Source organism: Pan paniscus, chromosome 5 (genome assembly GCF_029289425.2).
Source record: "Pan paniscus chromosome 5, NHGRI_mPanPan1-v2.0_pri, whole genome shotgun sequence".
NCBI lineage: Eukaryota > Metazoa > Chordata > Mammalia > Primates > Hominidae > Pan > Pan paniscus.
In genome coordinates, this window is record NC_073254.2 from 173,041,647 (window position 1) to 173,054,760 (window position 13,114).

Here is a 13,114-nt window from a genome sequence, read left to right on the forward strand (position 1 = left end):
TTTCCTCGATCCTCACTATTTAGCAAGGAATAGGACCTGTGAACCATAGTTATTTCATGATATATTCACATAAAACCTTCCATATTTATATTTAAACATGTTGTCATAAGCATTCTGCAAATGCCTTTTAGTTCTGGCTTCTTTTCCCACCACTGTTCGGACTAAGTCTGGGAACTAATACAGTCTCTTATTGAAGCCTCTCCTATTCCATCCAGTGTCCCCAGGTTCCTGACCTCAACAGACCACGTGGATTTGGGTTGATTGCTACACCCCAGGGATGGCTACTAGATTTGTTGGGAGATGGCAATCCAGACTACATTTCTGTGGCTTAGCCAGACCAACTCATACAGGGACACCTCATTTTACTGCGCTTCCCTTTATTTAGTTCTTCGCAGATACTGCGTTTGTTACAAATTGAAGGCTTGTGGTGATCCTGTGTCAAGAAAGTCGACTGGCACCATTTTTCCAATAGCGTGTGCTCACTCTGTGTCTCCGTGTCACATTTTGGTAGTTCCCATAATATTTCACAATTTTCATCATTATTATATATTTTATTATATTATATTATATATATAATATATAATATAATATATATTATATAAGGTGATCTGTGATCAGTGACCTTCGATGTTACTCTTGCAATTGTTTTAGGAGGCCATGAACCATGCCCATATAAGACTTAATTAATTCTTAATTGATGACTACAGTGTGTATATTGACTGTTCCACTGACCTGCTATTCCCATATCTTTGTCCCTCTCCTCAGGCCTTCCTATTTCCCACAGAGAAAACAATATTGAAATTAGGCCAGTTAATAACCCGCCAGTGGCCTCTAAGTGTTTAATTGAAAGGAAGATTCACACATCTGTCACATTAAATAAAAAGCTAAGAAATGGTTAGTTAAACTTAATGAGGAAGGCATGTCGAAAGCTGAGACTGGCCAAAAGCGGGGCCTCTTTTGAAAGTTAGCCAAGTTGTGTAGGCAAAGGAAATGTTCTCAAAGGAAATTAAAAGTGCTACTCCAGTGAACATGTGAGTAAGAAAGCAAAACAACCTGTTGCTGAAAGCAAAACAACCTGTTGCTGAAATGTAAAAAGTCTGAGTGGTCTGGATAGAAGATCAAACAAGCCACAACATTCTCTTAAGCCAAACCCTAATCCAGAGCAAGGTCCTAACTCTCTTCAATTCTGTGGAGACTGAGAGAGGTAAGGAAGCTGTGTAAGAAAAGTTTGAAGCTCACAGCTGTTGGTTCATGAGGTGTAGGGAAAGAAGTTATCTCCATAACATAAAAGTTCAAGGTGAAGCAGCAAATGGCTGATGTAGAAACTGCAGTAATTTATTCAGAAGATCTAGCTAAGATAATTGATGGAGGTGGCTACACTAAACAGCAGGTTTTCAATATAGACAAAACAGGCTTATATTGGAAGAAGATGCTATCTAGGACTTTCAGAGCCAGAGAGAAGTCAATGCCTGATTTCAAAGATTCAAGGACAGGCTGACTCTGCTGTTAAGGGCTAATACTAACTGGTAACTTTAAACAGATGCTTATTTACCATTCTGTAAATCCTAGAGCCCTTAAGAATTATGCTAAATCTACTCTGCCTGTGAACTATAAATGGAACAACAAAGCCTAGATGACAGCACATCTGTTTATAGCATGTCTTACTGGATGTTTTAAGCCCACTGTTGAGCCCTACTGCTCAAAGAAAAAAAGATTCCTTTTAAAGTTCTACAGCTCATTGACAATGCTCCTGGTCATCCGAGAGCTTTGATGAAGATGCACGAGGAAATTAGTATTGTTTTCATGCCTGCTAACACAGCATCCATTCTGCAGCCCATGGATCAAGAAGTAATTTCAACTCACAAGTATTATTTAAGAAATACATTTCAGAGGCCAGGCGCGGTGGCTCACGCCTGTAATCCCAGCACTTTGGGAGGCTGAAGTGGGTGGATCACGAGGTTAGGAGATCGAGACCATCCTGGCTAACACGGTGAAACCCCGTCTCTACTAAAAATACGAAAAATTAGCCAGGTGTGGTGGTGGGTGCCTGTAGTCCCAGCTACTTGGGAGGCTGAGGCAGGAGAATGGCGTGAACCTGGGAGGCAGAGCTTGCAGTGAGTCTTGATCGCGTTGCTGCACTCCAGACTGGGCTACAGAGTGAGACTCCGTCTCAAAAAAAAAAAAAGAAATACATTTCATAAAGCTATCGCCGCCATAGTGATTCCTCTGATAGATCTAGGCAAAGCAAATGAAAAGCCTTCTGGAAAGAATTCACCATTCTAGTCATTAAGAACATTTGTGATTCATCGAAGGAGGTCAAAATATCAACATTAACAGGAATTTAGAAAAAGTTGATTCCAACCCTCCTGGATGATTTTGAGGAGTTCAAGACTTCAGTGGAGGAACTAACTGCAGATGTGGTGGAAATGGTAATAGAACTAGAATTAGAAGTGGAGCCTGAGGATAGGACTGATTGCTCCGATTTCATAATAAAACTCTAAAGAATGGGGGCTTGCTTCTTATAGATGAGCAAAGAAAGTGGTTTCTTGAGATGGAATCTATTCCTGCTGAAGATGCTGTGAACATTGTTGAAATGACAACAAAGGATTTAGATTACATAAACTGAGTTGATAAAGCAGCAGCAGGGTTTGAGAGGATTGACTCCTATTTTGAAAGAAGCTCTACTGTGGGTAAAATGCTACCAAACAGCATTACATGCGACAGAGAAATCTTTTATGAAAGGAAGTCAATCGATGTGGCAAACTTCATTGTTTTCTTATTTGAATAAATTGCCACAGCCACCCCAACCTTCAGCAATACCAGCCTGATGAGTCAGCAGCCATCAATGTCGAAGCAAGACCCTCTCTCCACCAGCAAAAAGATTATGACTTTCTAAAAGCTCAGATGACTGTTAGCGGTTTTTATCAATAAGGTATTTTAAAATTAAGGTATCCACATTTTTAAGACATAATGCTGTTGCTATGCTATTGCCAAGTATTGTTTATACTATGACTACGGTATAGTATATCTTTTTTTTTTTTTTTTTTTTTTTTTTAGTCTCGCTCTGTCGCCCAGGCTGGAGTGCAGTGGCGCGATCTCGGCTCACTGCAAGCTCCGCCTCCCGGGTTCACGCCATTCTCCTGCCTCAGCCTCCCGAGCAGCTGGGACTACGCCCGGCTACTTTTTTGTATTTTTAGTAGAGATGGGGTTTCTCCGTGTTAGCCAGGATGGTCTCAATCTCCCGACCTCGTGATCCGCCCGCCTCGGCCTCCCAAAGTGCTGGGATTACAGGCGTGAGCCACCGCGCCCGGCCAAGCATATCTTTTATATGCATTGGGAAGCCAAAATATTTGTGCGACTTGTTTTGTGGTATTTGCTTTATTGTGGTTGTCTGTAACTGAACCTGCAGTATTGATGAAGCAAGCCTAAAAAACATTACTTGGCTGAACTACACATTTGTCTTTATTGAGAATTCTTTGAAAATAAAAATGTTCTGGAAATGAATTGTTCAGTTTTTATTTTCTGTTATTACCACATGAGGTCACTATCAAGTACAAAGTAATTTTAAAAAGCACAGAATATTTTTCCCCAACGTTTTTATTTTATCTGAAAATATATTTTTGCATTTATATGCCAGAGGGAAATGCTGACACTGGAGTTTAAACTGAGATAAACTGATTTATCTTATTCTGAAACATCATGTTATGGTAAGGTAAATTCTTACCAAACACACTCCTCTGTTTTCTTTCAAACTTGAGAAAACTTTTTGTTTCAATAGAGCAGGAAACCTTACATTAGAGATCAAAAAAGGGGGGGTCATTTACTTCTTAAATAGTAGTATCATTAAATATAGTGTAAAAGTTTCTTCTCAGTAGAAGGAATCATATTATTATCTTAAGACAAATAAACTATTAAATGGCTTATGTCCTCATTGTTTAATTTTTAATTTTTTTGCAAGCTAAAAACAGTAGTGAAATATTGTAAAGTCATACAGTTCAATATTTAGTAATCTATAACAAAAATGCATTTGTTATTTCTATTTAAAGAATAAAATATTTACCTTAATATCAGGTTGTTTGTCTGAAAAGGCTGTCGATCAGTCAAAAGAAGTGTAGCGAGGTCAAATAATAAGGATAAACCCCATGGGGATAACAATCTATTGTTTCATCTTGTGGCATCTTTGTGCTTCAGAATGTGGATCATCTATAATACAAGGTATTGGTGGTGGATCCCAGTTGGGCCTGGGCCACAGTCACCCTAGGATTCAGGTGTGTCTGGATGGCTTCTAAAGCCATCTTATCTGGGCTCCATTGCATGAGGGACTGAGGAATTTCCTGTAAAGAACTCATCCTAAGGGAAGAGAAAGTTGAGTAGCACAAGATAAGAGCTATCCTCGGGCAATGCATGTCTCCTCTTATCTCAGGCCACACAGACCCATACCGAGGTGGTGTGGAGAAAAGAGTGCATTCCAGCAATAACAGAATTTATAGCACAAAAGCACTACCCTTGTGAGACAGGGCACAAGACAGCATGATAGCTTTGACCACATTTAACTGGCAGTTTTAGCAGTGCTGAAAAGTCCGGCAATGTTGAGACATAGCAACTGAAGTTTTAAAAAGACACAAGTGACTTTGCAATAGGTCTCGGTGAACTTGGAAGCATTCATTCCCACAGGGAGCAGGAGACAGGGAGGCAGAAAAGCAAGGGACTTGCAAGCAAAAAGTCATGAGAGCGAAGTGGTCAACAAAAGTATGGAGGTAAAGCGAGGAGAAAGAAGACAGAGAAATCTTGTTAGTGTGGCTTGGGAAAATCTGGGCTAAACTGAGTCATATACCCCGGTTAATCTTACTAGATTTCCTATTCATTGAAGGAGGACATGAAGGTGGGTTAGCATTGCTGAAAGGGGGTACACCAACTTTTGACCCTGCCTTTTTATTCCAGTCATCAAGATGCAAGGGAAAATTTGATCCTATGGACATTTTTGGCATAATTATACGAGAATAATGAATTTTCACTGAAAGTCTTTTTCTCTGTAGAGAACCTTTCTTTATGTTATTTAATTCCCTGAACAATGTTTTTCACGTATCACATCCAAGTGTTTTCTCCATTTTTCTCTCTGATTTTTACTGTTACTGAAGTTGCTTTATTTAGAATTCCTTTCCAAGTAAAATTCTGATTAATTTTTTCCCTTTATAAGTCCATATCAAATTTTACCAATGGTAACATCTGCCACTGGAAATTTGCTTTTCTGCTTTTAATTTGAACTAAATTTGGTATTCCTATGTTAAATTTTATAAATCTAAAGAATACGTGATCCTCCTATCAATTTTAATTTTTACTTTGTGTACATTTAGTCACATTTTATTTTGTGCTTGTTATTTCTCCTGAAAATAATGACACATTGCAAATAAGACCAGTTGTTTGAATTTCTCTCTTAGAACAAAGATTATTGGTAGGGTAAACTGTAATGTAATACTCTTGGTGGTGTCTGGATGATAGGAAAGTATATCCTGCTGGTCTAGGGGAGGGTTCAGGCCTGTGGTTAAGGTTGCTATTTCTCATCATGTGTGAAGTTCTACGGTTGGGTTTATAGAAATCTAAGGTAACATCAGGAAGAAAATATTAGGCAATGGAAGAATTAATCAGCATGGTATATTTGGAAAAGCACCACATTTGGAATCAGAAGATCTTGAGCTTGCATTCTATCTCTACCAGATATATTTATAATTTCCTCAAACACTCATTTCACCTCTTTATCAGTTTCTTTTGCTGTAAAGTGGTACCATCTGTCCTCGTGGCTGAAAGATTGTTGTGAGACTCAGACTGTAATAATATAGGCAAGATCACTGTGCCAATAATGAAGCCAATGTAAAGTAATTAATAATAATTGATCGTAATTATGACATCATCTTGATCAAACCCAATGTGTTTGGCTTTTGCATCAATTTGAATTTTACCTTCTCAGAATGACCTTACCTGACTACTTCTATTCCATCTAATTCAATCTCCAGCCCATCACAATTTTTAGTTACTTATTTCAACAAGATTTGTCTGTCTTCCTAAAATGTAAGCTCCATTAAGGGATCGGCCAGTGTCTCTTGTTTATCATCATATCCCCAACATCTAGTCCAGTGCTTGGCTCATAGGAAATAGTCAATATTTTTTGAATGATAATATGCATGCATAAAAATACATTTAGGAAAATACAGTCAAGTGAGTTCTGTTTAGAAAAATTGACAAATCATTGAATGTGCTAAATTCACATAATTTCATTTAAAGACACATCTACATGGACACACAGAATCTGCATGTCTATCACATAAGCATTATTTTGTAGATAATTCTGGTGTTCAAATAGGTCTATTACTTTTTTCTCTCAGATGGTAACTGGGAAGTTAGAAAAATCAGAAAAAGCAAACTCCTACTACGATTACAATTACCATTCCCCAGAGCTTGAACATCACAGATATCACGGGTTTTTGGGCTTTCCCCATGCCTTCATTCATAACACTAGGACGTGGAGGTTCCAGCGCACTAAAGCGAGCTGCTAAGTGGCTCACAGATGGTAAATGACAGATCCAGTTTATAGTCCTGGTAACGACAACGCCATCACTAGGCAGATTTCTACATAACTGGACCACAGTTTTCTTCAATTCAGATATATATCTTATATTTGTTGAAGGATTTATAGTTATTTCTTTGTTCAGTAGCTTAATAATGTTTACAGTTGATAAGAGCCTCTAAGTAGATTTTTTATTCAAGTTATTTATTTTGCTAGGTTTGTCTTTTGATATCGTTTGGATGTTTGTTCCCGCCCTAATCACAGGTTGAAATGTGATCCCCAGTGTTGGAGATGGGGTCTGGTGGGAGATGACTGGTTCATGGGGGCAGATTTCTCATGAATGCTTTAGCACCATCTTCTTGGTTCTGTCCTTGTGATAGTGAGTGAATTCTTGCGAGATCTGGTTATTTAAAAGTGAGTGGCACCTCCCCACCCCTTGCTCCTGCTTTGCCCATGTGATGTACTTGATCTCCCTTCATCTTATGCCATGATTATAAGCTTCCTGAGGCCTCCCTAGAAGCTGAGCTGATGCCAGCACCTTGCTTCCTGTGAAGCCTGCAGAACTGTGAGCCAATTAAACCACTTTTCTTTATAAATTACCCAGTTTCAGGTACTTCTTTATAGCAATGCAAGATTGGCCTAACACATCTTTTCAATAATAAATATAAGCTGCCACCAAAATCTGCAATGTGGAGCAAGTCTACTATTAGGCTTAAAGGCCTCTTTATTATCTTCATTTGTTTTGCCCTTGAAGACATCACTTTTAAAAAATTTACTTTTTAAAACAAATGTGTAAATTTCTAGTTTTTTTTTTTTAGTTTGGCCTTTTCCTTCATAAAATGTACACTATACCAAGAACAGAAGTTATGTCACCTCCTAATTGCAAATATCTTAAAAATATATATATATATATATATATATATATATATACTTTTTTTTTTTTTTTTTTTGAGACAGAGTCTCGCACTTTTGCCCAGGCTGGAGTGCAGTGGCACGATCTTGGCTCACTGCAACCTCCGCCTCCCAGGTTCAAGTGATTCTCTTGCCTCAGCCTCCCAAGTAGCTGGGATTACAGGTGCCCGCCACCACACCCAGCTAATTTTTTGTATTTTTAGTAGAGATGGGGTTTCACTATGTTGGCCAGGCTGGTCTCGAACGCCTGACCTTGTAATCCACCCGACTTGGCCTCCCAAAGTGCTGGGATTACAGGCATGAGCCACCACGCCCGGTGATATCTCTTATTTTATAACATAATGCTCAAATTATTACAAATGCATAAAACATATTCTTAAAATAAGGTAATGTAATTTTTAGCACATTGACTTCAATAGTTTCATTAGGGGAAAAAGTTATCTATATATAAATAATTTTTTAAATGTAGTTGTTTTTCTATATTTAACAAAGAGGAACACAAATACGCAATCAAATTAAGGTAAAATGAAAGTCTAGTGAAGAAAAATGGCCTTCTGTTTAATAGTAAAATCATGACAATTTTTAGGTATTACCATTTTATAATGATTCAAATGTTCATGTTCTTTAAAAATATTCTGAATAAGTAGAAACATACATAGAATTTCAAAGGTAGAAAGCCAAGATTGTCTAACCCCAAAATGAGAAACAGATAGGAACTCAGATTGGTATTAACTGCCTTGAGCACTGTGTTTAAGTAGATTCTGAGGTTCAGTGTGGGGACAGCAGTAAGGAGGACCGTGATGGATAAGCTATGCCATTAGGTAGAGAGGATGAAGTAGTAGCACAAATACTCTGAATAAATAGAAACATGTATAGAATTTCAGAGGTAGAAAGCCCAGAACGGCCTAACAGACCTTTTCAAAAGCTTCATAGCCTTACAGTTGCCATTATGCATTTGGTTTATTAGTTTCTGTGCTTATTTTTATTGTTATTTTTGTAAACAAATGAACTGAATGTTGAGACTCAGAGAGGTAAAGTGATTTATCCCAGGCCACACAACTGGGATGTAGCAAAGGCAGGATTAAAATCCTGTGCACCTGAATATTAGTCCAGTGCTCTAATTCCAGTATAATCAGGGCTCTCTCAATCTGACATGTGCTCTCTCCAATGTTAGAAAACAAAATCTGAAGAGTGGTAACTTGATGTAAGTCAGTAATGTATTGTGGCTGATTAGAAATGGATGACTTTTTGCACAGGAAGTTCAGTGAGGTACATAATAGATTGAACAGGCTTCGGAATAGCCGGAAAGTGCATGCCATGCGCTGAGTATATCAATGAGTCGAGTCAATGCACAGGATACCTTGGTTTAAAACATAGCTTTTTAACAATTATCTTTTATAACTGAAAATATCTACTTTTGTTTGTTTTTGCCATTAAACAATGATCAAATTTAATTACTCTGTTGACAGGATAGAAATCAGCTGGCTAAACAATGGCACTTCAATGGTCTATTAATTTCTATATCAAGAGTTAATTACAAGTCGGCAAAATTAGAACAAGTTGAATTTCACCTCTGTCTGTGTTTCTTTGTGATATTTTGAGGATATTAAAGAACGGGTAATGGCCAAAATATGGGTATTAGGAAACATAAAGGAGAGAGTAAATATGGTTACGACACTAAACATTAGTGTATGTCATTCTGGAAAGGTCATGTTCTTGATCAGGAAATGAGATTTTAGTGACTTTCTGGTGAAACTTGTGTTCAAAAGAAAGAAATTAGGTGAAAACGGCCAGGCGCAGTGGCTCACACCCGTAATCCCAGCACTTTGGGAGGCTGAGGCAGGCAGGTCACTTGAGGTCAGGAGTTCGAGAGCAGCCTGGCCAACATGGTGAAACCCTGTCACCACTAAAAATACAGTAATTAGCCCGGAGTGTTGGTGGGTGCCTGTAATCCCAGCTACTTGGGCGGCTGAGGCAGGAGATTCGCTTGAACCCAGGAGGTGGAGGTTGCAGTGAGCTGAGATCGTGCCACTGCACTACAGCCTGGGTGGCACAGTGAGACTCCGTCTCAAAAAACATTAGATGAAAACAAACCTCTATTACTTTAGCAAAAAGAATGGAAACTCACTAGTTTATATTTAAATAATCACTATTGTAACTCTAAACACGGCTCAAAGAGAAAAAATTAAGTATTTTACAAAGCTCCATCAATCAGTGACATCAGAAAATCAGGGGCTGTGTGGATAATAAGAAAACGTTTTACATAAAAAACTAAACATTAAAGAACAGAAACTGTAAAAATAAGGGACATAGTATGGAGAATATTTTTTCTCCTAACACTGAAAAAGAATGGAACAGTCATCATTTTAAGATGCTACAAATATAGCACAAAGGAATGGACTAAGTAATCTAGACAACTATCACTTTAAGATGTCACATCTTACATACTTTGGGGGCAGAAATGGGCTAGATAATCTTCCCAAGGACTCTCATTTTGTATAATTACAGGCAAAAGAAGCACATATTTGGGCACATTTGGATCATCTGGTTTATTTGCTATGTGTAATAACTTTAAAATAATAAAAATTAGCATAAAATTATTATACTGATAAAATACAAGTAGAGTTGTTTAGATACTAAAATTCGAGGCAGGCTAAAAGCCTGAAGAATGCAGTTTTAGGATGCAGAATTATGCCGGTGTTAGAAATACAGTGTGACATCAGTAACAAATGTGTTGAGGCTACATATTTATTACTGATGTCACACTGTATTACATTTATTAAATTCTCCCCACCTTGCTTTTATGAATACATTTTTCATGTTCATGTAGGAAATAAAAAAATAAATCAATCCTTTGTGCGTCTAATTCTAGAAGGTTTCTCATTTTGTAGAGACAATAGTCCTGGAGCACTCTGGAATACCAATGGCATTTTAACCTAACTAATTAAAAAAAACTATATAACTTAGGTACTGTATATCTTATTAGAAGTGAAATAGTTTATGTAGCATTCCAAACTTAGAGGTTAATAAAATAGACACTAATTCCTTTTATAGATCTCAAAGCAAGGAGTGTAAGGCAGCCTGGGACCATGCCAAGTATTGGAGGAGGAACAGATGACTGTAGCCCATAAATGTTCAGGTGCACAAGAGAGGGGCATGCCATTTAAATGCAAAGGTAAAAATCACAGTTGTTTAGGAGAAACAAAAAAGACAAAAAGAGGCTGGGATGGAAAAGAGAAGACATTCTAGGAACCTCTATGTTCTCTAAGTGCTTTGAAGCCCTCTGGAGCTCCATCACACAGGGCTCCAAGGGCCTGGCCACATTATTAACCACTCTTTCACCAAATGCTTTTAACTCTGTTAGCTGGAACATTTCTCAAGAACAAATTAAGTTTTAAACAGTCAATGGAAAAGTGTTATTTGGTTGCTAGAAGTATTGCTTATTGATTAGGTACATTTTGGCAACGGGAAAGACGCTTGCACTTTCAATAACAGAAAACCTAGAATAAGTAAAATAATTTCCATTTCCCACCTAAGAATATTAGTGGTCAAAGATCATTTTTCATTTCTGTAAAGAGTCAATCATAAACATCAACAAACATGTCAGATTTCTTTTTTTTGAGTACCTATACCAGAGGTTTTCCAACTAGTATAAAGTGCAGATTTCTGGGTCCTATTTCCAAAAATTCAGATTCAGAAGTCCTGGTTAGGCCTTAAGAATTTGTTTTTTAAACAAATGCTCCAGGTGATTCTCATTCACATGATCTAGGGGTCATGCTTTGCGAAATACCACCCTAAAATACATTCTCTCTTTCCATTTTCGTTTGTCACAGCAAATTGTGTTTAAGCAGGCTCCTTAGTGTTAGTTCTGAAAAGCAAGTGAACTACCACAAGAGTCAGCTAGAGATAAACAGTCAAAGCATAGTAGGGAAACCTAGCCTTCAAACATGTGTTCAAGGAAATTCTCCCGACAGAAGCTGAATTATCTACCCAGTGAAATCTTCTACCCTCTCCACATCCCATGCCCTACCCAATGTGGACAGCCATCCCTTGACGGTTATCCTTGGTCTTAGGAAGCCCACCTCAATGTTTTCCAGATTTTTACCTCTTTTGGTGATAGTATAGAAATGTAATCTTCATATATCATCCTAGCCTTTTCTTCGATTACTTTTTTGTTCTGCTCCTTCTTTAAGTCTTCACAAGCAAGCCAGAAAAGTAGGTTCTCTTCACTGTATTCTGTTCGGAGGAACTCTCTGAAAAGGTTTCTTCCTGCTGGGGCCTTCATCATCTTGTCAAAATTTTGAGACCAGGACAAGACTTCCTCTGCAGTGGGGTTTTGGCTGCAGAGACAGAACGGGGCCGTGATCAAAGGGAACTTTGTGACCAGTGAATGCTAGACCAGGTAAGGAGAGGAGCAGATAGAAATTCTATCAATTTGCTGCCATCTAGTGGTCAGTATTTTGCCACTCAGTCCAGCCTGATCTGGCAAATAAGTATCTGTCAGGACTAAGTCAGTTATTTCAGGGTTTTGACAAAAATTCACACAGGCATAAGAGACCTGTAGGGAGACAAGCATTCAAACAGCAAGGGGCCTAAACATAATATGCATGCAGTCATCGTACATTCCTAATGAAGCTTGGAAATGTTCAAACTTTAACAATGTGTTGCAAGTTGATAGAAACTGTCTGTAAGTGACTAAGGACAACACGAATTTTTTCTTTGCCTCTAATCAGGATTTCAATTTTCCAGCCATAAGATACAGTTTTTTTTTCTCATCTCTGGTGGCCATTTTTTTCATTTGTCACTTGATTTAAAATAAGAATACACTGTGTGCACTTGTCACATATTTTCCTAAACTTTAATAATTTTTCTGTTGGGCACGGTGGTTCATGCCTATAATCCCAGTGCTTTGGGAGGCTGAGGTGGGAGGATCCCGAGTCCAGGAGTTTGAGGTCAGCCTGGGAAACATAGCAAGATCCTGTCTCTGCAAAAAAAAAAATTAAAAAATTAGCTGGGTGTGCTGGCATGTGCCTGTAGTCCCAGCTATTTGGGAGTTGAGGCAGGAGAATCACTTGAGACAGGAGCTTCAGGTTACAGTGAGCTATTACCATCCCATTGCACTCCTGGCTAGGCAACAAAATGAGATCCTGCCTCTAAAAAAAAAAAAAGGTTTTTTTCCTATGAAAAGTTAATGTATGAATTGTTAGTCATGAATGGAGTTATCATAATTGGAAGCAGAGTGCTTCTATAATGACACTGACATTGGGGAATTTAAAACTATATACAGATCTTTTAGTGACTAGGTGACTGCAGAAACCACTAGTAATTAATCCACTTGCTTATACATTAAAGAAGTAGAAGACAGAAACTTGGAGAGTCTTATGGTTAAAATGATTCTGATCTTCCTTTCCTATTCAATGATTTACTTAATAATTTTCCAATCTAAAAGACATTTGGCCAAAGAAGTATGTTTATATATATATATAAACATATATATAAACATATATATATAAACATATATATAAACATATATATACACCTATATATAAAAACATATATATAAACATATATATGGTAAATACATATACACATAAAAAGGTAAATACATATATAAAGGTAAATATATATGTATTTACCTTT

General features: G+C 37.7%; 1 protein-coding gene across 1 annotated transcript in view; it reads right to left on the bottom strand.

Annotated features, from left to right (window-relative positions):
- Nucleotides 1-13,114, bottom strand: part of RGS17 (regulator of G protein signaling 17) — a 126,383-nt gene that overhangs the window by 8,232 nt on the left and 105,037 nt on the right. The window contains exon 4 of the mRNA XM_034963104.3: nt 11,580-11,814. Coding sequence (XP_034818995.1) covers nt 11,580-11,814 — 235 coding nt within the window. The remainder of the gene's footprint in view (nt 1-11,579; nt 11,815-13,114) is intronic.